The 26,889-nt window shown below is 60.9% G+C and overlaps 1 protein-coding gene across 7 annotated transcripts in view; it reads right to left on the bottom strand.

Moving 5' to 3' along the window:
- The window catches only part of ZC3H3 (zinc finger CCCH-type containing 3), an 87,959-nt gene that overhangs the window by 57,570 nt on the left and 3,500 nt on the right, over positions 1-26,889 (bottom strand). For 5 of the 7 annotated variants that reach the window (XR_012064262.1, XM_072949863.1, XM_072949862.1 and 2 more), the window contains exons 1-3: positions 24,938-25,039; positions 22,171-23,470; positions 20,714-20,913 (exon numbers count right to left, since the gene is read on the bottom strand). Coding sequence is in view for 6 of the 7 variants with exons in the window: in XM_072949863.1 (XP_072805964.1) it covers positions 20,714-20,913; positions 22,171-23,470; positions 24,938-25,025 (1,588 nt within the window). In the remaining variant the exon portion in view is untranslated. Of the gene's footprint in view, positions 1-20,713; positions 20,914-22,170; positions 23,471-24,241; positions 24,359-24,937; positions 25,040-26,889 lie in introns of those variants that run through there. The other 2 variants (XM_072949865.1, XM_072949866.1) reach the window with 2 other exon arrangements.

Consider the following 26,889-nt stretch of genomic DNA (forward strand, 5'->3'; position numbering starts at 1 on the left):
CACTGACACTGGTGAGGTAGGGGCCAGAGGCTACCCCACCTGTCTCCCTTGGCTCAGGGTAGGCGGCAAAGATTTGGAAAAGGGCCCTGGGCAGATGGTTGCTTAACCCCAGGAAGCCCACCAGGCTCTCCCCACAGACCAGGGAGCTCAACCTGACCCCCAGGCAGTGTGTCGGGGGCACAGGCAGGCCCGGCAGGCATGGGCCCACTCAGCCGGGGACACACTGGCTGGAGCCAGGGTTGGTGTGGATGCCCTCAGGGCAGGCTGGGCTCCAGGCAGGAGAGGAAGGAGTCTGCACTCAGCTCAAAGTCCCTCGGGATTCTGGCCACTTCGGCCCTCTGGGCAGCCAATTTTCCGGAAGAAACAGGCGCTCAGCCTGGCCTCACCTGCCCTGGGTCTGTGGCCAGTTCTTCAGCAAGATGATTGCTAACGAGGCCTCACGGTGGTGGGCGGGGGAGGGCAGTCCCCACACTGGCCCCATGCTGGCCCCCACCTTCTCACCGAAGGGCTGGGGCAGGGGTCAATGCTGGGCAGAGTTCTGGACCCGGCTAGGCCATCAGCAGAGCACCAGCTTCCAGTCTGTCACCTCTTCCTAGTGGCCTGAGCCTCTCCCAACTACCAGGATTTCCCTTTTCCGAATGGCCTTAGAATCTGCATCTTCTCTCCTCAGAGTGGCGATGCCAGCTCCACGGTGGACAATGCTGGCCTGGTGTCCAGCCTGCTACTTTCTGGGTCTTGGTATTTAAAAGCAGCACACAGGCAGGCTCAGTTTCTCTCTCCAGTCTGATAACCTCCATTTAATTAAAGCATGTAGTTCACGTACATTTATTCCAGTAAGTGGGATGTCTCGTTCCACATCCACGTCTCACACCTGTGTGGCATGCTCTCAAGTGCTACCAGGTGGTGTCTGGGTCTCCCAGAGACCCAGAGCCCCCAGCAAGGGACCAGTCCCACTGCCTGAGTACCAGCCAGGTTCCCCCAACCTCAGGCCGCAGACCCCTCTCCAGTGAGGCCAGAAGCAGGGCGGCTTCCTTATCTGCCCTTCTAGTCAGCACCTTGACCTCCTCCACAACACATCTGCCGAGGCCTGTCCACGGCCAGGCTCAGCCACAGTACCTGCAGCCATATGTTGCCTGTTCCCGAGAGGGGAGGCCCACACCATTCCGCAGACACACACCCCTTGTGCAGACTCTGAGGAGCTCAGGGAACCTCCCTGGCCTCTCCTGCCCTAGACTTCATAGCTTAGCAAACACCCCTGGGCTCCCTGGGGAAACGTGAGGGTCAGGTCGGGGCCGTCCGGCTGCTGCTCCTCTTTCACAGATGTGAAGAAGAGTGGCTGCCACCCTCCCACCACTGCCTCTGGGCTCTCGTCCCTGCCTTCAGCCGTCAGCGGGGCGCCCCCGCCGGGGAGGAGCTGCGGGAACGAGCACTAATGAGCATCACTTCCGTGGCAGGCCAGACGCCAAAGCCTGCAGGTGGCCCGCGGCCAAGACGCGCGGCAAGATGGGCTGCTGGGATCCCCCGCCTCTAAGGGAAGGGGAGCAGCAGAAGCAGGTGCTGAGAGAGGCTGGGCCCTCACCCTGCCCAGACCTCCAGGCCCCTCTGCTGTTTAGGGGGAGGGCCCGGGAGGGTTGCTCTGGTCACTCTGGGTCACACTTCACCATCAGGAGAAGCAGGGAGCCTCTGTCCTCTCGTCCCCTCCACACAGAACCCACAATGGCTGCCGCACAGCAGACGGGAAGACTGAGGCCCAGAGAAGGAAAGTGACTGCCCCTGGTGCCCAGCAGGATGGAGCCCAGGCTGGGCCAGAGTGGGTGCTGGGCCAAGGGGCCTTTGCCCGGGGTCTCTCAAGAAGGATGGAAAAGGGGCTCAACTCTCACCAACACCAGCCTGGAAGACAGGGGCACACACCACTCCACCCCACAAAGACGCTGGAAACATACCTGCCAGCTGCCCTGCGCCAGACCCACCCCGCGCCTGCAGGCCTCTAACTAGCACTCTCACACAGGGGCACTGGTCACCTGGTGCCAGCCCTGGGCCCACTGCATTCAGTGCCCCCGCACCCGCCCCATGGAAGGTTCAAGTGCCTGCAGGCGCGGGGATGGCAGCCCAGGCAGGAAGCGCGCTCGCCCCGCCCTGCGCTCGCCCTGCGGGAGCTGCCAGAAACAGCGCTCTAACAAGCTTCAGACGTGGATGACTGGGATCGCAAAGTATGAATTTTTATGAGTCTAATAAATCACTCCACTTTTCCTGTGTCTGATGGCTCCCAGCACTTCAGACACTGGAAAAGCCCTGCTGCAATCAGATAGCCGGCCCTCATCTCTGGAGGCGGCCACGGCAGCGGTGACGGGACAGCCAGAGGCCACTCCCAGGCACCCAGAACACACCAGCTCTGCACCCTGTGGCCACTGGAGGCCAGCACACCCATGGGCCCCTCAGGAATGGCTCGGGCAGCTCGGTCTCCCCTCCACTCACCAGCCAGACTGTGGAAAGGCCCCACCAGCATCCCTCAGGCACATGGCCGCAGGGGCATGCCTATGTGTTCCTGGCCAGGATCTGCAGGGGCCAGCACTGCGGAAGGATGAGTGGACACGTGCACCCGTGCGCACACACACGCACATGCACACACATATACGGCATGCACACCTTTGTAACAGAACCGGGGTCCAGGGGTGGGGGGAAGACCCCAGGCCCTAGTGGGGGGATCTGACGGGCATCACAGCCCAGGCCAATCCACGGCCCTGCATGGGCCACTCAGCACCTCCTTGGCAGGACGGGCAAGAGGGAGTGGTCTGCCTGGCCCAGGGCCTCGCGCCCACAACAGGAAGACAGGATGGGCACCGGTGGGGGCTTCCAGTAGCACTATCATCTGGACCCGGGGACCGGCCTCTGACAAACATTTACTGACCACCCAGTCACCGTGGCAGCCTGTGGCAGCCCAACAGGGCCATACGTCACCAAGCTGCTGTCGGTACTGCCACAAGAGGAGCGTGGGCAGCTGGGTGATGACAAACAGTTGCTGTCAGCTGCCTGTCCCCCTGGCCGCATTCTCTGTTGTCTCACACTACCTGGTGTTTGATGACAACACTGTCAGCCCGAGACGCACGCGGCACCAGGGCTGTCAGGCCCTATTAGAGGAAAGATTGAGACCCTACTCTCCTCAAACTCACTCAAGCAACACAAGCCGCTAGTTCCTGTAATTACTGTGCGCGAGCCATTGATCGCACGCCGACGCTGGCCCGTCTGCACGAGACGGGAGTAGTCTGCTCCCTGACAGGCGCTGTACGTTATGAGGGGCAGGCCTTCCCTCCCCTTTCACCCATCGCTCTGAAGGATGGAAGAGGGGAAAGTGCACACCTCCCAGCCCCACCCGCAGGCCCTGGGCCAGGGCTGGGGCAGGGAGCCCCAGCGCACCTTGGTGGTTGGAAGGCGCACCCCAGAAGGCCAACAGGCTAGCACATGTGCAGTGAGGGGGATCCCGGTAGGGGGCAAACAGCCTGAGCAGAGCCCACATGTGTAAGAGGCAGCCGCACCCCCAGCCACGCACTCCCAGGTGAAGGCAGGGAAGACAGCACAGGCAGACAGCTCGCCCTCCCAGGACACCCCAGAGACAGGACCAGGCCCAGTACACGCTGATGAGCAATGTCCTCCTGACACAGGCTTGCCCAGGGCAAAGCTGGTGCTCACCACCCCCCAGCAGACCAGGTATCCTCTGCCAGCCTGGGCCATGCCCTGTCGGCACCCAACCCGCAGGGAGCCAGGACTCCAGCAGGTACAAGGGGTGCCTGTGTCCAGGACAGCAGGCGAGGTGTCCATGGATGTACTGATGCACGCACCCCGGGACCTAGCAGGTGAAGGGATGCACACATGTGTCGGGGGTGGGGCCGGTGCCTGTTAGAGACAGGATGCTGCCAAGTGGCAGGTCCCAGGGCTCGGATCCAGCCTCCCAGAAATGGAGGGCTTACAGCTGGGGGGCTAACCCTGGTCCCCTCCTCCCCTCGGCCCTGGGTCATGGGGCAGGACTGGGCCTTCCTGTTCTTGGAGCCCAGCCCTGACCTCAGTGACCCTTGGGGCCCCTCAGTTCTTCAGCAGCTGACTGGCCACTCCTGTCCTCACGCGGCCCTCTGATCGGGCCTCCCGGCCCTTGCCAGACCCTGGCCGGCAGCTCGCGGTGCTGGGCTATCAGTCGTCTGCAGCCCGACACCAAGCCAGGCCTGCTGTCTCACTGCCTCTTCTGCTATTGCAGTCTGAGGTCTACTTATTACTCACACAAGGTCAAGTGAACATGGACGTGAGAAAGCTTAGAAAGAGAACAGTGAAAATGCAGTGTTTAAAAGCGACTGCAAACCACGGGAGAGGCCAGAGAGGGAGTGGACCTCCATGCTCAACAAAAGCCACCCCGGAGGCCAGGGGGCTGAGGAAAGGACGCCTGAGCGGCACCCACACCCGTATGCCCCTTGCACAGAGCTCGCTCAGTCATTCAACAGACATTCGGTGAGCCCACTGTGTGCTGGGGAAGCGGCAGGGAGCACAGCAAGACCCCCACCCCTGCTCAGGTCAGGCGAGCCCCCTCCGCTCCTCCTGGGAAGGGTGGGTCCCTCGCGGCACACAAGAAGAGGCAGCAGCAGCACCTGCTCTATCGGCTCAGAAGGCTGACAGGGTCCTCACCGGCACCTGGGCTGGGCAGGGCCTTCCCACCCAGGGTTCCGGGGCTCTCAGGGGCAGCACCACAGGAAGCACCTCAGCTCATCTCGAGATGATCCCATTCCCTGCCGGGTTCCCAGGGGCTCAGCCTCAGTGCTGCCTGCCCACGGGGGCCCTGAACTCTCTGTGGTCCAGGTGGGACCAAGCACAGAGGTGGGGGCGGCCTGCCGGGAACCCCGTCCAGGTAAACGTGGAGCCAGCCACAGTGCCCCTCTGCAGGTGCATGCTCAGCCCGGCCCCCACCTGCCAGGGGACAGGAAGTGAAGCTGGCCCAGCAGGAGAGGCAGGCCAAGACCTCACGCAAGGCCTCCATACCTACACTACGGCTGGGGCTGACGTGCCGGGGTGCAGTGGCCGGAGGCCTCTGCCTGGGGGAATCAGGTGCCAGCCAACACCCAGCCCCGCGCTGGGTCTGCTGCTGTGTGGTCTCTGCCCTCGTGGGACGGCAGCCCTCCGTCATCACTATGCCCCTTCATTCGGGGGTCTGGCCCAGGCACACCAGGAGGGCAGAGGAGGTGGCCTGGAAGGGGTATTCACCCCTGACCAGGCTGAAACTCCAGAAGGCCAGGGCCCTGGGGAGAAACGAGGGCTCCCAAGTCCAACAAGGAGAGACGAGGGGCCACAGCTATGCTCCCCCGGCAGTGCCAGGGCCCCCATGCGACCCGCACCAGCGCAGGGAGGTGACAAAACCTAGTCTGTGAAGTGAAGGCCCACTCGACCCACCTTGGCAGCTCCTTCTGGGGGCTTTGGGTGGGTAGGAAAGTGCTGGAAAGAGCCCACCAGTCTCAGATGGTCAGACACCCCATGTTCCAAGCTATGGAGACGGAAAAGGCCCCTGGACACAGGCCTGACGACCACTGCTGCTAAAGGGCGTTGGGCAGAGCCCCCTCAATGGGAGCTGACAGTGATGCTAACTGGTGCCACAGGACAGGCACTGGTGAGCCTGCCTCCACCCTGTTGACCCCCAAGAACCCCCACCCTCTCCCCCAGGGCGGGAGCACACAGGGGCCCTAGGAACCATAGCTCCCTCCCGCCCCACTTCACAGGGGCAGAGTCTGGCCAGCTTCCACAGGGGCTGGGTGGCTGCCCCGTGGCCTACGGTCCCAGCTTCACTATGTGGCCCAAAGCTGGCAGTCCCCGCGAGGGCAGTGCGTCCTGCTCGCCATGCCTGGCCTCCTTCGGGATCCCTGCGCTGCTTTCTCGGAGTCAGGCCAGAGACGGACGCTTTCAAGAGAGCCTGGGAATAACCCCTCTATAAAAGGCAGCGGCCACGAAGGGAAAACCACCAGTCCCTCCCGAGCGCCAGGCCGCCCAGACTCTCCCGGCCACTCACCAGCTCCTCTCTGGGGCTCCTCTGGCCTTTCTGGTGGCTGGGTGCGGGTAGAGCTGCAGCGCAGGGGCAGCGAGCAGCCGTGGGGGGGCCCCTGGTGCTGGGCGTGCCCCAGCCTCACTCACCCCGGGGCCCTCTTGGACAAACAGTCCCGCCACGGCAGCAGGAGGGCAGCGCCAGGGCCACGTTTCAGAACGTTTCAGGTCGCATTACAGTTTCAAGTGCACCTGACAACTGCCCAGCAGAGCGGAGGCAGCGAGGGGGCAGCACAGACTGGCCAGCCAGGGAGGGAGCGAGGGCCTCCCCCACCCTCAGCTCAGGGGCAACCACAGGGAGGAGCTGGGGCACCACAGGCCTTGCCTAGAGCTGCATGGGCACCATCACACTCAAGGATGGGCCTGTCCCCTCTCCTCCGTGTCCTCCAGCCCTGGCACAGGACACAGCCACAGAGCCAGCAGCAGTGTCAGCCTCAGTGACACATCCCAAGCACAGAGCCAGCAAAGAGGCCCTCCTGGGGCCACACAGGCGAGGACCAGCGGCTGTCCTGGGGACCCCGAGAAAGGGGCTCAATGCAGCCCACCTGCTAGTGGGAGATAGGGCTCCTCCTAAAGACAAGGGCCCACCTCCTCCAGCTCGCGCTGCCCTCTGACTTCTGCAGCCGCCTGGCCCAGCCCAGCCCTCACGCCCACTGTACTTGCCTGTCTCCTGGGGCACCAGGGCCACAGAGGTACAGGCAGAAGGCACACAAGAACGGACCACAGTCCTGAAAGTCTAGGTGCTACAGGGCGCGGGCCTGGCCGGGGAGAAGTATGTCCTCCCGCTGGCTGTGCGCCCTGCTCAGAGGCGACCCCGGACCAGGCCTCGCTCCCCAGGGCCGGGCAGGGCAGGCACTGCAGGAGGCACTTGGGGCATGGCTGTTTGGGAGAACAGAAATCAGGTGCACACGGTCACCCCAGGATCTCCCACATCTGCCTGCTGGGCCCAGCGCTCTGGCAGGCAGAGCCATCAGCGCACCCTGATGCCCACCCCACATGCCTCCCCAGCCCATGGCGATCCGGGGCCAGGCAGCTGCCCTACTGCGCCCTGGTGCACAGAGCAGGGAGCAAGCCGATCTGGAGGCACCCCGGAAGCAAGCCACCTCACTCCCCGAGGCGCCTCACGCCCCTCCCAGCGCCCGTCCAGAAGGTATTCATGCCCCGCGGGGACTCCCGCGACTGCAGACACAGGCTGCTCTACAGGACGACCTGCTGCGTCCTGGGGACCACCTTCTTGCTCAGGGGGCCATGTGCTGCCAGCCACTGTGCCTGTGCCCGTCCCAAAGCCACCTCCACACGCTAGGCTCAGGACAGTGGCCACTGGCACAGCCCGCACCGCTGTGTGTTCTCCGCAGACTGCCGCCTCTACCGCGGACCCAGAGCCAGAGCTGCGCACACCACCACTTAATCGCTAGGCCGCTGATGCGGAAAGGGCAATTAGGAGAAAAGCTGCCAGAAGCTACGCAGGGTGCGTAGCTTGAAACACGCCATGAGAAGGAAACACAACGGCTCCAGAATTAATTTAGAAAGCGCAGGCCCCGCGGAATGACGACAAAGGAGCTGGCACATGCTGGGGGACGGGACCGGGATGGGGCCCAGCCCAGAGGGTGCCCCAGACCTGCCTGGATGTGCGGCTCTCCCTCCCGGGCACAGCCAGCCAGGGGACAGGGCCAGCCATTCCAGGCTGCCGCGCAGAGGGCACTAGGCAGCCCCAAGGCTGTCAGGAGGCTCCCCATCCACAGACGGGCAGGAGAGGGAGGGGGCAGCGCATCCCTTAGGTGGCCACCACACCCACAACTGACAAGATGGGGGAGGGAGTGCGTGTGCAAGGGACAAGGCCCCTGCAGACACCCCAAAGCATCCCAGCTCCCTCAGTGCAGACCAGAACAGGCCCCAGGGCAGGTGGCCAGCATGAAGCAGGCCCAAGGCTGCTCCCCCAGCACAGCTGTAGCAGGTGGGGACAGGCCACCAGGCACAGGCAGTCAGCGGCCTGTGCCTGGCCTGGAGAGAGCACTAGCCCCAGAACCCGTGGGCGGGGGCTGGGCGGGGGTGCCAGCCCAGCCTGGGATCTGCCTGGAGAAGGTTCAGTCTCAGGGGAAGAAGAGCCACTTTCCAGGCACATGAGAGGAAGCAAGAAGGCAGGAAGGCCCCACAGACACCTGAGCCTTTCCAGGGTCACAGGATCTGCCCAGATGCTCCAACGGCTGAAGGGTGCAATCCTTCTGCAGAAGGCCACGTGGCCCACGCTTTCCGGGACAGCTGAGCCCAAAGCTCTAGTGCCCCTCCATCGGCAGAGCAATCAGCGGGGGCCCCAGCAGGATGGGAAGCAGAGGGTCTCAGCTCAGACCCCAGGGGAGGCCCATCCTCGGTGCCTGTCTTGAGTGGGCTCCATCCGGGCCAACACGCTCTCATGAAGACATGGGATGGGGGGGCAACCCAAGGGACACAGCCCTGGAGGCTCCAAGCAAGTGCACCATTGCCCACTGCCCACCTGCCGGCTGGCTCTAGGGCAGCAAGCCCTTCCTGCCTCCGTGTCCCGGAGCCCACGACCCTTCCAGTCACCCCACAAGGGGACAGGGGACCTCAGGTACACAGAGCTGGGTGCTGGTGTCACCAGGTCCTGCTCTTTGCCCAGTGCCAGGATCAACAGCCCGCACAAACCAGCAGAGCTCCCCCTGCCAAGGTGGTCCTGCCCTCAAGGGCCAAGAGGAGGGTGCCCTGAGGCAGTCAGCCCCACACGAGGTCCGCGCTAAACCAGAGACACTTCGCCGCTCCCTGAGCACCCTGTGCACCAGGCCCACTGCCTACGGCCAACGTGAAAGTCTGAGGCTCTCCCTGGGGCCCCCAAGGGCCCTGCCAGCACAAACACTGCCACCTCGGCTGTCCCTCACCTCCACTTAGCAACTCCGCCCCAGGCAGGGTGCACCCTGGGCCCCACCTGGCCTCCACCGCCAAGGCCCTCCCCCAGGCTTGGTATCCTGATGCAGCATGGCTGCCAGAGTCCTCTCCAGGCCTGGAGCAAGGGCAGGGAGAAGCCTGCAGGAATAAGGCCACCATCCACAGGCCCACAGGCTGTCCTGTTGACATTACACCCAGAGACCTCTCAGAGGCCACGGGTCAGTGAGCCCCTCCTTTCCCCCAATGCACAGGTCACTGGGGATCGCAAGGAGCCACCCTTCCTTCCCAACCAATCACACAGGGGGCGGGGGGAAAGTGGGCCTCTATGCAGGGCTGGGTGGAGGGGGCTCCCACTGCCCTTCAATCACCCTCCCGCACAGACCTGCATCTTGGGCAACACTGTCAAAGGACAGCCAGGGTCAGCAGCCCTCCTGGTGTTCCGTCAGCCCACCTAGAACCACCCTGGCAGAGCCCCTCCCTGGGCAAGACACAGCCCCCAGGGACCTGCCTGGGCCTTCTCACTCCCCACACTGCCTGACTCTGCAGGTCTGTCTTCCCAGGGACTGCGCACCCTGTCTGGGGGAAGGTGACATCATCCAGCCACAAGTTATCTCCCGAATTCCATACACAACTTCTGCCACACAATACAAAATAACCAGACACACAAGCAAATCACACTTAACCCAAAACTAAGAAGGGAAAAGCCAGGCAATGGGATGAACAGCGACCCAGATAACTGAGCGGTCAGACAGGGACTTCAAAAATGATTATGCGTTCAAGAACTCAAAGACAAGACTGCAGATTTCGGCAGAGACCCAGTAACCATTTTAAAGGACAAATAATGAAAATCTCAGAACTTAAAAGTAACTAAAACTAAGACCTCAATGGATGGATTTAACAACAGATTATACAAAACTGGACAGACAATAAGTAATCCTGAGAACAGGTAGGAGGAAACTGTCCAGATTTAAGCCTGGAGAGAAAAGTCACAGAAGACACAGGAAAGAGCACAGAAAACACGTAAGATACGGTGAAAAGGTTCGGTGCAGACGCAGCAGAGATCGCAGGAGGAGAGGTGGGGACGGAGCAGAGGCCATGCTTGGAGACAGAATGGCTGGGAATCTTCCAAATTTGACGAAAATTGATAAGCCGCAAATCCATACAGTATGGCGACTGCAGGCAGGGTAAGTGAAGCCTGCAGGAGGCGCCCGGAGCACAACTGCTGGAGACCCCGGACAGACAAAGCCCCGCGCAGACCAGGGCGGGGGCCCGTCACCGGCCACCACGGGACAGTCTCTCCCCAGCGGCTCCCAACTAAGACACTCTGCAGAGAGCGGCGACACAGATGTCTCAGGGAAACATCTATGGAAAGCAATGGTCCCCAGCACCCCTGCGACACCAAGGAAACAAGAAGACATGTTCCCAAACGCAGGAGAGGAAGGGACGGAGAGGGGTGGCGCAGTAACACACGGACGAGTCCACTGCACACTGCGCTTGCAAGGTCTAGGACACACAGAGTTAACATCACAACAGTTCCCGAGCTCGTGTCGAGGGGAGAGAGGAGAGTGGGGCCTGGGGACTCCGAGCTCCTCCCACTGTCAGCGGAGGGTCAGGCGATCATTACCAAGTCCAGAAACAGTGAGTCGAGGACGCACACTACCACCTCTGTGGAGACCACTGCGGAGAGGAATAAAAAAATGCATTACAAGCTAACTGAGAAAATGCAATAAAAATGCACCCAAAACAAGAAAAACAAAAAAAAAGAAGAGAAAAAAGCAGAACAGGTGGAACAAAGCGAAAGCACACAGCAGTATGCATGTTTAAACCCAAGTACATCGATAGCTGCATCACGTGTGAATAGGCAAAATCTCTTAGACAGACAAACGCAGGCCATCTTTAACTCTTGGGTTGAACCACCTTCACTTCTCAAAGGTGTACTGACTTTTGCTTTACTAATAAAATCCTTTGCTTATTAAAAAAAAAAACGAAAGAAAGACAATCTCAAACTGTACTTAAGAACCACCTACTTGCTGGATACAAAAAAAAACCCCAAAACCATAGCCGTACTACAGGAAGGCTGACCGTACACGCGTTCCCACGCGCCACGTAACATTTGCATGGCGTGTGAGCGCACGTGTGCACACGCACATCCTGCAACACTCCCAGTGTAGCTGTACTCATGTCAGAGAAAGAGGACTTCAAGGCAAGAAGTGTTACTGGAGATAAAAGAGGACATTTCACAACAGTAAAAGATTCAATCCACCAGAGAGAGATAACAACTCTAAACAGTCTGCACTCAGTTAAGCGACCTCAAAATATTTAATGCAAGAGCGACAGCTGGAGAAATGAACACATTCACTGGCACAGAGGAAGATTCTGCACTGCCTCCCCATGACTGTGGGGAAAACAGACTCCCTCCCGGCCCATCAAATCAGCGCACATACAGAAGGTGTGAACAACACAATTAACACCATTTTCCTCACAGAGCCCCACACTCACCAACCGGCATCATTCCTTCCAAGTGGACACGAGAGCTTTACCAAAACTGACCCTAAGCTGGGCCTTAAAACAAGTCTGGGCAGACTTCAAAGGACTGAAATCACACAGATGGCACGCAATCCCCAGGGCATTGGAAATGAAGCACCCCTTTCTGAATAACCCTCGATCAAAGAAAAACTCGAAATGAAAATTAGAAAAACTTTGGAGAAAAACATAAACAATTAACTTGCAGAAGACAGCTAAAGCTATGCTCAGGTAGGAACTTATAACCTTTTACCTGCATATTTTAGAAAATAGGAAAGCCTGAAGGACAACGGGCGTCCTGTGTGCTCAGTCTGATCTCAGGCCCACTGGCCCGCACAGGCAGCTCTGACCCTGAAGAGCAGCCCCCGCCCCGGCCCCCGCTCCCAGGCTGCCTGTGCCCCTCGTCGCCCTTTGGGGCACTGACTCAGGACCCAGACTCAAGCGTGCACACACCAGCCGGCCCCGTGTCCAGGGCAGCAGGAAGGCAATGTGGCCCTGTAATGCCTCCACCTGCTGCCCTGCCCTCACCAGCCGAGTGGACAACCGTGTGGGGGCAGCAGCCTGAGCCAGATGCGGACAACAGACCCCCACCACACCTGGCACCTTCTTCCTTTAAGTTGCAGGCAGTAGGGAGAGCTGGTCTAAACAGAGCTCCCTGGGGAAACATGATTCTGTAGTTCCTTTTGGAGATGCCACCTCTGGGCCCAAGGCCTGCTGCCCACCTTGGGGCCCCAGGCTCCACGCAAACAGAGAAACAAGGGAGAGCCACTCTGGCCCAAACCACTGGCTCTCGGTCTTGGAGGGAGGGTCCATTGCATCCTTGCTGGCTCTGGCACAGGCCCAGGCTGAGGTGAGAGGGACAGGGGTCCCCGTGACGGTCCCTGGGGAGTGACGGTGTCTCACCTGCTCCTCCCACAGGGCCGGGCACCAAAGACACAGCCTCAGAGCAGTCCCTGAAAGGACCCTCAGGTGGCAGAGCCGACAGGAGGGGACGGGCCACAGGACGGCCATCCTCTCCCATCTTAGCTACTGCTCCTCCCCAGAAGCCTGGACCAGAAGGTCCACCCTGGGGACACCCCTGCCATGGCCTGCCTGGTCTTCCTCCCCTGCCCAGCTGTCCCAGCAGGAAGGAGATCCACCCAGGGTGGTCAGGCCGACACAGGTCCTGCCTCCCAGGCAGCTCCCAGCGCCATCCCCAGGACTCAAGTCCCTGAGTGATGGCCTGGCTGCCCTGGCTCGGGCATGTTCCCAGGGTGTTTCAAAGTCAGGGCAGAGGGCTGTCATCAGCCTGTCCTGCAGAGGAGGAAAGAGAGGCAGAGAGGCCAACTGCCTGCTGAGGCCACAGTCACCCAGCACAGTTCAAGGCTGCCTACCAGCTGGGCACCTCCCTGCAGCTGGCACCGGGTCTCCGTGCCCGGCTTGCTTAGCTCCTGGACAACCCGCTGGGGTTCTGTCACTCAGGACACAGACACAGCAGCCAGCCTGGCCATCAGTCTGCACCAGATTCTCACTGAGGGACGGGGCAGACTCCTGGACGGGCAGTGCTGGCCTCCGCGCCCCTTCCCAGGCCCGCCTCCTCAACCATCTGGATGTCCTTGGTCACAGCAGCCCCTGCGCCAGCCATCCCTGCCTGGGAATGCCAGGCTCCCTCCCACCCCTTCCCCACTTCAGAGGTGATGCCCAGCATCTGCACACAGCCTAGTGGCTGGACACCCCGGAGGTGTGGCTCTGAAGGCCACACAAGGGTGCACAGGCCCACAGCCAGGTGCAGACCGCTGCCCACAGTAGGGGAGGCCCGAGCCTCCCCAGCCTCACTTGCCACCTCCAGGAAGCAGTCACCTCAAGCTCAGAGCCCAGAACAAATTTAAGTTGTGTCCTTCCCCTCCTTCTCCAGGATCAGGCATGGATCAGAGCTCACCGGGCACCTCCTCTGCAGCAATGCAGGGCGCAACAGAGACCAGGAGTGACAGGAGGCGGTGGAGATGCAGCGCACGAAGTCCTGCCTCACAGCCAGACTGGTGAGGCCAAAGGGGCTGGGGTCTCAAAACGGCCCCCGGGGCTGGAGAGGCTGCAGGTCAGGCGCTCCACTCCTTCGTGCCACTCAGACCAGCCCAAGGTGCCCCCAACCTAGGGATCCAGGCCTGCGAGAAGGTGCTCCACACCGTGAGAACGTCACCTCTCCTTCCAGGCCAGGAGTCGGTGGGTAGGCCGGGGAAGGACGCAGTAGCCCCCCTCTCCAACCCGAGGCTCTGAGCCAGCTGCACCTGACGGGCACACACACTCCCACGCCGCCCTTGTGGAATAATTCATTGGCAAGGCCACGACAGACGTAAAAGACAGGCCGAACAGTCCATGCCAGGCTCGAGCCGGCCGCGTCTGCCTCTCACAGGGCAGACGGCAGCCCCTCTATTTCCCCTTAGGAAGCACGGTCCAGACTGAACCGCTCTCACGTCCTTCCCCGCATCCAGCGAGCACGCCACGGCGGGGAACTCCAGCAGCGAGAAGAGCGGCGGGGACAAGAGGCGCCACCCAGGCTAGCACCCGCTAAGCCCACCCTAAGCGCCTGCCTGCCCGCCCACCCCCTCAACCCACACAGCCATGCCCAGGAGATGACCCTTGACCCCCACCCAGACGTGGAAACGGAACACGGCAACGCCAGCACCAGCCTGGAGGCTCAGAGCAGGGCCCCCAGCACTTCGGGAGCCCCAGACTGGAGCACTGGGCAGGGTGGGGACACCACGGAGCCACTCAGCCCTGGTCCTGCATCCTCCCTTCCCTACCACAGGAAGCCTGCCTCCTTCCTCCCACCTGCTCTCTTCAGGGTCCTGGCTCCTGACCAACCCAGAATGCCTCAGCGGGCCTAGTGATGAGAATGGAGGCCCAGGGCAAGTCTTTGCTCTGCTCCCTCTGACCCCTGCCTGATCTTCCCGCAGGCCTGAGGCCACCCAGCACCATGCAGTGGGTTCTGGGCTGCAGTGTGACTGCGGGCCCCTGCCCACTGGGTCACCGGGTCAGAGGAGAGGCGGGGCCTGTGGGAGAGGGGCGGGGCTGCAGGACTCCAGAGGAGGGGACGTGAGGACGGCTCTGCAGTCTCCCGTGGCTCCCGAGAAGCTGCTGTAGCAGAGCTGGGCCCGGGCACCGCACCACCCTGGAGGTGCGTTCCCGAGTCCTCAAGCAGGCGCCTGCTCAAGCGCCGCCCCGCCAACGCCCCTGACAGACTAAGCACGACTGACAGGCTTCAGGGCCCAGGGAGCTGAGGGCCTGCTCTGACTCCACAGGAGCAGGAGGGCGCCCCAGGGACATGGTGACCACCCCAAGGGGGGCCCTTCAAGCCCAAATGACCGAGCAGTGGGGGGAGGCAGCCCAGGATGTCCTCTTACAGTCAGCCCACAGATGGGCCACTCAGGGACCCACCCCCCAGTGAGCACTGTGTGCCTGAGGAATCCCCAGCCCCTACAGGTCCCTGCTCTGGGGCTGAGGGAGGGGACGACAGCCCCCCAGGGGGCTTGGTGAGGAGCCCGGGTACTGGGGACAGACACTCGCACTCAGGCTGGGATGGCCCCAGCACCGGCTGACCCCAGCCAGAGGATCTCCTCACTGGCCACCACGGCCAGGTGTCAGAGACTGGGGGCTACACGGTGAAGACTGGGTAAGGCCCAGACAAGGGCCCAAGTCACACCTGCCTTTCCTGCTAGTGACCAACGGCGAGTCAACGCCCCACTGAGCATCCATGTACAGGTGACAGCAGCTCTTCCGGATGGCGTGGCTGGCGTGGCCCCAAGCCTGGCAAGCTCTCAGCCAGGGGCAGGCAGCCGTGTGGGGCCCGGCTCAGGAGAAAGCCCTCAGGTCTGCCCCTGAGCACCTGAGAGCCCAGCCCTTCCAGTCAGCCCCAGCCCTGCCCACACAGCCCCGGGCCGCCCTCCACGCTGGCAGCCTGTCTGCGAGGTCTGGGGCTCTAGACAGGTAGAGGAGGGAGAGGTGGGGGGGCTACTGCCTCACGTTCACTGCCCTGGGCAGACGAGGCAGAGGGGATCCTCCCATCCCAGCAACTTCCAGAGGTGAGAACACCCTTACCCACCCACCCGTGGCTCTTCCTTGGCACAGGCCAGCAAACATTCACAAGTGGCTGGAAGGAACCATGTGACCTATTGCCACCATGGAGTTTCCTAGCCTGGGGCCCTGTGGATCGTGTGGACCGGGCAACAACCTCTCCACCCACAGGGAGCTGAGCTCAGTGGCGCACATCGGGTCTGCCACCCAAGGGCAGGGCAGCCTGAGTCATGGTGCTGGGCCCAGCATGGCCAGGGCAGAGGAGCCACGGAGCCAGCCCTGAAGCCACAGGCCTGCCCTGGAGAGAGAGCTGGCGCAGACTGTGACAACTCCACAATTCAGTGGATGGCAAACCGGAAACCTTCTGAGGTCTGAGAAAGGTTCTCTCCTCTGCTGCCTTCTCTGGGGTCCAATTCAGCCAAGGAGCGGTCCCCTGCCCATCCCTTCTCAGGTGTCACCTCTCCATCTCCAGCTGCCTACAGACCCACCCTAGGATGAAAAGGAGGACAGAAAGACCTGTGACGGCAGAGGGGGAGACCCTGTGGCCCCCCCCCAGGGACACCCGCCCCACCCCCTCAGCCGAAGCCTGACTCTAGGCCCAGGGAACTAGGCGGGAGGGTCAGAGGGCTGGACCAGAGAGTGAAGGCGAGGGTAGAGGTAGGGGAGGGAAAGCAAGAGGAGGAGTCGGGCTGGAATCTCCACAATGCTCAGTCCCCAAGGCACCAGCGGCCGCAGGCCTGCTGAACAATGCAGGTTTGAGTTCAATTAAAGCGATTATCTGTTGTGCCAAATAAACTGTGTACAGCATACACCCTGCGGCACTTTACACCTCCAGGCTCGTCATTCCCTAACTGCTGCCTCCTGTTTCTGCGCTCTCAAATTAAACTGCTGATAATATGCGCCAAAATAAAAAATGAGCGCACCTTGTCCCAAGAAAATTGATTCTCCCTTTTCCTGAACCGGCGATTGCCAGGTTTTATATACTCTGTTCCTGGTGATCATTAGTAATTCAATTTTCTTTTTATTAGTCCCCTTATCTGCTGAGCAATATAGTGGCAGAGCTGACCTCTTTTGCACGGGTAAATGTTTAAAATCTTTTCCCTGATTAATTTTGCCAGTTAAGAAAAAGAGGAGAAACGGCCCGGCTCTAAGCCATCACAATGAATAAAGCTTAATGTTGATTGTGATGGAATTTCTAACACCAGGGAAATTGATTGAACGCAGCAATTACACTGCAATGGTAACTCAAGGGAGATGGGCTCGCTTCCCCTGGCCGTAGCCTTTTGGTTATTTAAAACAATCCAATTTGCAAGGATAATTATGTATTAGTGTTTTATCTGCCACTTGAAATGAACAGGGGAGTTTCGATACTGGCCCAGCATTAGCAGGTTATTGCTGCAAATTACTTGATATCTGCTTTCTTTCACATAAAGAGGAAATTAGGCAATCAATTACCAGAAAAAGGTGGATGAGGGATAAGAGGGGCAAGCGCGCCCTCTGCTGGCCACTGAGAAGCACAGCGGGGCTGAAGGGGGAAGCCCATCTCTCCCCACCCGTCCCTCTCATCTCCATCCCCAGAAGTGCAGGAGCCCACAGGGGTCAAGTCTGACCTTGCTCAAAGAGGAGGGGCACCTGGCACTACGAGTTTGGGTGAGGAAACAGGATGAGAGGCCTCAAGGCTACTCAGTGAGGAGGCCACCCAAGCTCCCTGCGCCCATTCCCAGGGAGGCCCTAGCTCGGGTCTGCACTTTCCAGGAGGCAGCAGAGCACGACCTTGGGCGATGTGGACAGACAGCCCAACAAGCACACAGAGCTGCTCGAGCCCACCGAGGGAGGGCAGGAAGGCCTCACTCCCTTACCCCAAGACCTACAACACTGAATAACCCTTCCCATCCTCTGGTCCCCCCTGCCCTCTGGCCTTGGCCCCTCCCACCCTCCGGGATGCCGGCCACATGGGACCCCTCTGCCCCTGGAAAAGGCAGTGCTCAGCCCACCCGTGCCCCTGCCTGCGCAGATGTGCCTGCTCGCTCCTCTCCTCACACAGGTCTCAGTTAAGATGTCCCTCCTCGGAGAAGCCCCCAACTGCCTGGCTAGAGCTGACCACTTCCCAGCAGCACCCCCACGATACTGCCACCTGCTTCCTCTTCCTCAGAGCGCTTCTGCCTCCAGAAAGCGACTTTCCCACCTTTTAAAGCACCTGCATTTGCGTCCACCGCCCACGGTGCCCCAGGAGCCAGCACACTGCCTGCACACAGAGGTGCACCACACACTGTCCTTGGCTAGGTGGGGGGAGGGGAGGGGATGGACGGACGGAGGCCAGGTGGGTGGGCTTGAGAACAGGCAGGTGGAGGGTGGGGATGGATGGAGGATGGAGGGTGCGTGAGGGGAGGATGAATGGGTGGGTGGAAACTTTCTCCAAACCTTTCCCCCGCAGGGCTTCTGTGCATCGTTATCCGTGGCTATCACATTCAACTATAACTACGAGCTTATTCATTTGCCTCCCAGTGCAGAGAAATGTGAAGACAGGGACTGTGTCAGCCCCCTCGGTAGACTCTGCAGCCCCTACCCCACACCCCACATCCCACGGTGCCCACAGAGCAGCGCACCCGCCCTGTCAGCAGTGGCGGCCTCCACCATCCCCAGCCTACACCCTACTCCGCTCCGGGCCTGAAGAAGGACCAGGCGGTTCACAAGCCAGCAGGGCCTGAGGAAGTGCCCTCCTCCTCCACCTGGCCTGCTCAGCACACCCACAGGCCCAGTGTCTGGTCCCGGTCAGCCCCTCACCCCTCTGCCATCCACCTGGCAACCAGGGGATTGTCCTAGAATGCACCCAGCCCACAAGCCCAGGACGCTGCCCCTACGGCCCCCACCCAGCTCCCCAGCTCCCCTGAGGTCCCTCCACCAGCGGTTCCTGCAGCAAAGCTGCTGCCAGGATGTTCCTGTGCCCGAGGCAGCCCTCACACCCCTACCCCCAGCCGCACCAGAGGAAGATTCTGCCCTGCCTCCCGGTGACTGTGGACCGCAATCAGGACCACCCTCCAGCCCCACAGGAAAGTCTGGCTCTGCCTGGAGACTTTCTGGTGTCACCCGCCTCCCACCCCATCTGGAGAGGGCTCCTCGAGCCAGCCCTCAGCCTGTGAGACAGAACGACCTCCTCTACCACGTGGTGCTCCTTCCTTGGGGGCGTCCGCCACACGGGACGGCAACAGTCCGTCTCAGGCTGTCGGCCCCCAGACCAGGCTCCGTGGGGGCAGACGCTGCGCAGGCCCGGCAGGGACGGTCGAGGCTCCGCCAAGCTGGGAGAGCAGCTCACATGCGGCAAGAGGTCAGGGTGTGCCTGCCTGGGTCACCCCACAAACCCCTCAGCGCCCAGCCCTGTCTCAGGACACAGCACCCCGGGAGGCAGGAAGGGAGAAAAAAGGGCCCAGCCCTGTCTGCTACAACCCTGCCACACTCAACACCCGACCCAGCAGGTGCTCTGCAAACACACGCTTCCAGGCCCAGCATGGAGGCCTGATGCCCGGCAGACGCCAACAGCACTCGAGGAACTCCGCCCCCCAGAGAGCACTGGGGCCAGGCAGGGCCCGAGGAGGAGGGACAGGGCCTTAGGGCCTCCCCAGCACGCTGCCCTGACTGGGATGCTCCTCCCACGAGCCACCTCTTACCACACCCCTGTCGTCTTGCTGAAATACCGCCTCCACGAGGCGCCCTGCCTGGCTGCCCCGACTCCCTTCACCCCAACACACCCTCCTCACGGCCGGCCACCCTAAACGTCTGTTTTTCACTGACCAGCTGGAACGCCGGCCACAGGAGTTCAGGAGGGGACCCCAAACCCCTGCCCCGGGCCTCCTGGACCTCCAGCACCTGGACAGGATGTGAAGAGGCCTACGGCCACTTCCACCTCCCACAGCCGGCCCTGAGCACCGCCACTGCCTGCACGCTGCCAGCCCCATGTGGCACCTCATCTGTGGGGACAGATCTCCATCTGCAGCTTCTCTGCACATCCAGCCTCTGGCGGCTGAGACAACATTGTGATGGAGAGGATCTGAACAGGGGCTCTGAGTCCCCACAGAGACCCAATGTCCATAGACACCATCTTCTGGCCTCTCTCCCAGATGCCTCAAGAGGCCACCTGAACCCTCCACCTGTCCCCAAACTCCCCGGGGGCTCAGCCACCGCCACCAGTCTCTCAACCCATCCAATCCATTCAATCGAGGCAGCCTGGCTATAGGTCGGTCACCTTCGACCTCTTCACTCCCAGTCAGTCCTGCAGCCAAGGCCCAACCCCTGATCCAGGCACCTTGCTGGCCAGCAGGGACCGTCAGTCAGGCTCCCTGCGCTCTGTCACCTGGGATGAAATCTACACCTGCCATGACACACGGGCCAAAGGAGGGCAGGTGGCAGCCGGTGCCCTCCGGCCTCACTTCCTCATGTCTCCCCTGTGCCCTGATCAGCCCTCTGCCTGGGACCACCCTCTCATGGCTCCCCGCATAGATGCTCAGCTCTGCCCAGGCACCCGGTCATCCAGAAGCCTTGAAAGCCTCCTGGCTGGGCCAAGGACAGCGCCTTCAACTGGGCTCTCAGGGCCTGCTCAGCCCCAAACCCCTATCACCTCGAGATCCACACGTGGCCACCTGGGAGTCATGGCCACTCATTCCCCCACTGCCCAAAGGGGCCACGCCAGGGCCAGGTGCGCCTGCAGGAATCCTGGCTGTCCTTCAGGGCACTGCCATCACCTCACAGTGGGGAGCCACCCTTGTTGGGCACCATGCCCACAATGCTCCCCACCTCTCTCCTGGACACCAACCACTCGAAAAGAGGGAAAAGCCCACCCCTCCCAGGCCAGCTCAGGCTTCCCCAGGAAGAGGCAGGAGCCGACAGGGAGGGGATGGTTGACCTGCAGCCCAGGTGGCACCAGTCACGCCCCTCCCCCTCCAGGTCTCACCCACTTCCCAGGGACAGGACACGGAGGGATGTGCTGAAAAGGCCTCCAGGAGCCTGCCTGGAGCATCTTCCCTAGTCAGAGTGCAGGGCACAGCACCCCACCCCAACCCCTGCCCAGCCCGGCCCTTCCTGCCCTCCACTGCCCAGGCTGAGCACTCCGAGAGGAGGGCAGGACCAGCGCAGACCCTCTCGGGCAACTCCCCAGATCCCCTCCTCCCAGTGGTCGTACCTTCCTTGGCAGCGGGGAGCTGGGTCCGGCTGGCAGGCAGGCCGCACAGCCGGTGCCTGGTGACCTGCATCAGGCCCTTGTTGGGTGTCTTCTTCAGAATGGGGCTGCTCTTCCCCCGGAGGGCCTGCCTCCGCCGCAGGCTGAACTGACTCTTGGCCGCTGCAGCAGGTGGCGGGCTGCTCTTCTTGTCCCCAGGAAGGCTGCAGAAACACAGGGCAGGCAGCTCTCAGCAGGCTCCCCCAGCGGGTGGCTCCCCACACCCAACCTTAACCACCCAGGTCCCAGAGCCATAGAAGCAGCCCCGAGAGGCAGCCAAGCCCCTCTCCTCCCACCCCGCCATTCCCCCGCTGCCCCCAGGTTCCAGCCCTGCCCCCTTGGCTTTCCCACCCACTCAGCCTCAGCAGCTGTAGGACAGCTGCTCCCTCCCACCCCACCTCAGCACCAGCGAGCACAGGGCAGCAGCCCATGAGCCCACTCGACGTGTCCACAGCCATCTCCTCCACCTCCCCAAGCCACATGAGCACCAACCTGAGCAGACCTGGAGGAGGAGCAAAGGAGGCAGGCACCATCCGAGGTGGAGCTGCCCCCAGCCGCCCCTGCCCTCTCCGGAGGAGGGGCTCCCTCTCGTGGCTCCCCTTCCACCCTCACTGAAATAGACCACTGGCCAGAAAAAGCAAACAGCCCGAGTAATCCAAGCCAGCACCTGTCTGGGAGGAAGGGCCCAAGATCAAGGCCAGACAGCAGGAAGGACCCTGGAGTGGGACTCGCTGGGAGGATGGCGAGTGTCACCATGTCTGAAGGCACAGGCAGGCCCTCTGACCCCGCCATTAGCAGCAACCTCAATTGAGTCCCTGACCCCAGACTGAGCACCAGGCCGTGACTCCATCTTCCAGCCTCCTCAAGATCTGAGAATGTGGAGAGTGGGAAAGGCGACAGGCATTCAGTGAGGCAATGACTCACCCTGTCCCCTGGCTGCCAAGGGGCAGCCTTCCTCCCTAGAGGAAAGACGACTCCTGCAGGTGCACTGCAGCCGGGTCTGCTTGCCGAGCTCCTGGCCCGAGCACAAAGCAGTCCGTCCACAGCCCCCAGGGTCCCAGGAAGGAAGCCAGCCCGGCAGCCTCTAGTCTCTCACCAACAGGACAAACAGTAGGCTTGCTGGCACCACCTCCACCTGTTCCCGCCTGGCTGGCGGCCCCAGGCAAGCAGCCCCTAGCCATGCTGAGCCCCCCTCACTCAGCTGTAAGGAACAGCAGGAACCCTGGCCTCATCCCTACCAGATATGTTAACACCACACCGTGGCCCCATAAGGGCGATGCTTCCTTCCTACCCCTCACCTCTGCAGGTGGGCCCTCCCAGCTCCCACCTGCTCTACATATCAAGCAGGGAGCCTGCCTGGCCAGCACACTCCCCACCCTGCCTACTCAGACAAGACCAGGGGTGGTGGCAGGGACACATACCCAGCACCCCCCCGCCGCCTGATGATCTTGGTGCGGCTCTTCACTTTGTATGCTGAGAGCGGGGTCTCACTGAAGACAGGCTTCAAGCTGCTGTGTCCGACTGCTAGTCGGTCCCCCGGCGGGGACCTAGACGGGACTGGGGAGAGCTGGAAGGCATGGTCCTTGCTGCCAGCCTCTGACTGCCAATGGAAGGACGACGAGGAGGAGGCCGAGGGGCTGGAGGCCTTCCACTTGTACTTGCTGGGCGCCGCCCCAGGCATGGAGGACACAGCCGACCTCCTGGGCTTGGCATCTAGGTCGGCACTGAGCTGCAGCTTCTCCACCCGCTCTGCTGTGGCAAAGGGAGCCTGGCACACATTCTCTGCTGCTGCTCTTGGACTGAGGGCCCTCCGAGGGGCCCGGGGACTCTTCGCCGAGGCAGCCACCCACTTGTAGTTGTTTTTCCGGAACTTGTTGGTTCGACAGGACACGAGCAGCGAGGGTTCCCGGGTCTGTCTGGGTCCAGCAGCTGGTCTTGCTGGGCCTGTCACCAAGCCAGAGGCAGCTGACTGATCTGAGCAGCCAGCGTTTGCTCTCCCGTCCCCAAGGAGCTGTGTGACAGAGCTGGCCACAGAGTGGGAGCCCACCTTCCGGCCCAGGGCCAAGCAGCCCCGCTGGGGCAGGCTGGAGGGCAGGCAGCAGGCCTTGACCGCAATCGCGCTCTCGCTGACCGTCCGCCGGGGCTCCGAGGGGCTGTCGCTCACGCTGCTCATAGACTTCACCACCCGGGGCTTGCCAGGCTCCTTCTGGCAGACCAGAAGGGGGTCCTCGGCACTGTAGCTCCCTTTGGCTCTGCTTGGCCTAGAGAGCTGCCGCTGCCCACCAGGGGGCTCACCCTCACCTCCCTGAGGTCTGTGTTCATATCCATCCACGAAGCCCCTCAAGACCCCCGCAGCGCTGGCTGAACCCGGCTCTGATGGTGGTTCTATCTTGATGACCATGTTCTGATCTGGACTGAGCTGGACCTGCCTCTCCAAGACATACTGCTGGGGTTCGGAACCCTGGCTGCCCCCAGCCCCAAGGGATGGCTGCGCAGCACAGTCGCCAGATGGGTCCGAGGATGCCAGGGGCCGATTCACCAGGGAGTATTTCTTGCGCCACGTAGGCCCATGGTTCAGGGAGAAACCCCTCTGGTTCGGGCGAGGGTAGCGGGCACTAAAGGCCCTGCTGCTGTTGTAAGTGGGTGGCTGCCACTGGGGAGCGGTGAAGGTGCCTGGGGCAGAGGCACTGCCATGGAGGTTTTTGTAGTCGTCAATCAGACCTGAGAAGAGAGAAACACAGGCTTAGTTAACCAGAGAGTAAGTAAAACCAGCAAGAATCCCCAAGAGGGGCATCCGCTGACAAGACACCCTGCAGACCCCACTGGACCCTGCCAGGTTCCAGTGCAGGAGGAGCAGCCCCAGGGCCTAAGAACCACTGACAGTTCAGCCCAAACTCTCACGGCCAATCTTTTCCATGAGGCTTTTCCTGTTGGTTCTACTTCAGTCCTATTTCTGCCTGCTTGTCCTTAAAATGCACATCTGCAGCACAGTATTTCCCATTTGCTGAGAATACAACACTGGGTCCACAACACTTTGAGGGGACATATCACTCAATATGAAGAGACCAGCAAGGCCCCATGCTGCAATGCCTTGACAAGAAGGGGTCCAGGCGGTCATGGAGGCCCTCTGGCTTGCCCATGGACAGAAAGGGGGCAGGATTGCACCTTAATGACCTCCCTGCCTGGCACACAGACTGGTGACTGTAAGATAACTGATGCCTCTGGGCACTCCCCACTTGACAAGAATGTCACAGCACCCTCCCCTAAGGAGAGGAGAGGCCTGGCCAGCTGGAGCCCCAGCACAGTGGACCACCATGGGGCCTTTCCAGGGAAGCCCCTGGACAGCTGTCCTGGTGCAGGTGGGGCAAAGGCCTCGGCTGGAACAATCGGAGCTGTTACAACTCAGTCAACAAACCAGTAGCCAACCCCCAAGTTATAACACTCCCCAACCACAGGTCCCGCCCCCAGGCCCAAAGAGAGCCATATCCAGACCTGGTGACACATCAAGGCAGGTATGATGGAGATTCAGGAAGCGGTAGGAAGGCGGGTTCAGCCCTCCTGGACTCCCCCATACACACTTTCCAAGTCCTTAAGTCTTTGTGGGAATAACTAAAAGTAGATTTTTTTTTTAAGTATAGAAAGCCAACTTGAGTCAAAAAATTGCAAAGTTTGGAAACTGACGCCTGGGGAATCTGGGCCCAGAACATGAAGGAGAGTGTGGCTGTACGGAGAGAAGAGCGTCAAAACGGGGTGTCCAGGGAAGAAATACACACGCCAGCCCCCGAGTGCGCCATGCCCGGCAGCGCCAGGGACCAGCCCTCCGCGCCACGGTCAGGCGCCGGGAGGGAGGAAAGGGGCGCAGAGGACCTGCTCGCCGGTGGGCGGGGGGGGGGGCGGGGAACCGCCTCCCGCCGGTTACTAAGCGACCGCTCCGCGGCCACCTGCCGCAGCGTGGGAAACGCCCGTACCTTCCGCGGGACGAAACCGAGCGACGGCTCTCCCTGGCCGGTCCGAAAGACCCTCCGGGTTCCCTAGCCCCAGCCGGACCCCACCTTATCTCCCTACCCGACCCGACCTAGCCGCCGAGACCGCAGGTGGAGAGCAACCCCCCTCGGGGAGGTGGACGGGGGCCCGCTGTGAGGTGAAGGGAAAGAAGGGGACGTGCGACCCGAGCCCGGCCCGACCCACCCTGCAGGAGGCGGATCTGCCGCCGTAATTGCTCCTTTTCCTCCATCTCTGGAGTCCGCGACGCCCGGCCAGGCCCCCGCGACGTCATCGCCGAGCGACCGTTTCCCCGCGGGCGGGGCGGAGCGGGGGAGGAGCCGAGACTGCGCACTGCGGCGAGGCCCGGGCGACTGCCCGGCTGCAGGGGATGATGGGGGAGGGATGGAAGTTGCGCCGTCTCCCTGGCCAGGTCCGGGGAGGCGGGGCCACGCACGCGCAGAGCGAAGGTCGGGGGGGTACGATCGCTGCCGAGCGAAGGTCGGGGGTACGATCACTACAGAGCGCCCGCAGGGCGCATCTCCGCGCCTGCGGAGGGGGCGTTGCGTCTGGTGGTTCCGGCCCTGGAGAGCTGGGCTCGCCTTTCCGCCACGGGCTCTCGTTCCTTGCAGAACTGTGCGGGGGACCGAGCCCCAGACTCCACCCGCGCCGCTGCTCCGTTCCTTCCGCGTAGTGTTAAGTTCTGGGGGCTCCGCGGGGGCGGCCTGGTGGCACGAGGGCCCCAGGGGCTCTGTTGCAGTTGCGCGGGCCAGGACAGGAGACGTCCCAGAACGAGGAGGCCCTGCAGAGACTTGTTAAACCTCTGAAAACGTGAGATGTTTTGGTTTATTCGTGGAAACGGGTACAAAAACAGGTGTGTAAACCCCTGTACACTGCTGAGGGGTGTAAAATTGTATGGCCGCTGTGGGGATCGGTCTGGTGGCTCCTCAGAAAGTTAAAAGTAGAATTACGGTTTGACCCAGCAACTCCACTTCCAGGCATATTTCCTGAAGAAGTGAGAAAATGACTCAAACATACTTGTACGTCAGTTTCGGATGAAGCGTTATTCGCGATAGCCAAAGGGTGGAAATAGCCCAAGTGTCCATGAGGATGAGTGGATAAACAGTCTATATCCGTACAATGGAACAGGATTTAGCCTTGAAAAGAAATGTAGTACTGACCCATGCTACAGCGTGGATGACCCTCAAAAACATGCTAAGTGAGATGAACCAATCACAAAAGGACAAATATGGTAAGCTTCCACTTACATGAGATGTCTAGAATAGGCAAATATATACAGAGAGACAGTAGATTAGAGGTTACCAAGGGCTGATGGAAGGAAAAATGAGGAATTAATGCTTAATGGGGACAGTTTCTGTTTGAGGAAAAAGTTCCCTAAATAAACAGTGGTAATAGTTGCACAACACTGTGAATGTACTTAATGCCATTGAGTTGGACTCTTAAAAACGCTTATATGACAACTTATATGTTGTATATTTTTACCCAATAAAAAAATGGACAGAATGTGTCTGCCACAGACCTGAACAACAGGAAATGTTAAGAGGAATTCTTCAGGGTGAAAGGAAAGAGTACAATACGGAAACACCTACATGAAGAAAGAGAACAGGAAATGGGAAATACGTTAGTAATTAAAAAAAACTCACTTCTTATTTTCTCTAAAAGACAAATAGTTACAGCAAAAATAATAAAAACTGTAGGTTTATAGCATATGCCAGCAATGAGGCGAAGGGTCACGTGCACTGTGTCTCCTGCAGGTGAAGATGCAGCCACAGGCAGCCTCCCAGATTAGCACTTGAACCTGCCCTAGGGGTTAGTGTTACTCCACTTCACATACATCAGGAGGCACCCTGGGGCTTCTTCCACAGTGGTGGCACCAGGCTGGGAAGACCAGGCAATAGAATGGCCCCCTGCACTCAGGCTGTGAGACCTAGTGAGCCATGGGCCCGGCCCTAACACCTGAACACTGTGTAAGATCCTTGCGCCTTGGAAGACTTGGCACATCTCTGAGGGTGGGGTAGGGGAGTTCTCAGAGAATGAGTGAAATGGCATTTCCCACTAGGGATCTTGAAAAGCACTTCTTTGGACTTGTCTTGCTTCTCCTGAGAATCTTGCAACCATCCCTTTATGAATGAGTCAGG

Source organism: Vicugna pacos, chromosome 25 (genome assembly GCF_048564905.1).
Source record: "Vicugna pacos chromosome 25, VicPac4, whole genome shotgun sequence".
NCBI classification, from domain to species: domain Eukaryota; kingdom Metazoa; phylum Chordata; class Mammalia; order Artiodactyla; family Camelidae; genus Vicugna; species Vicugna pacos.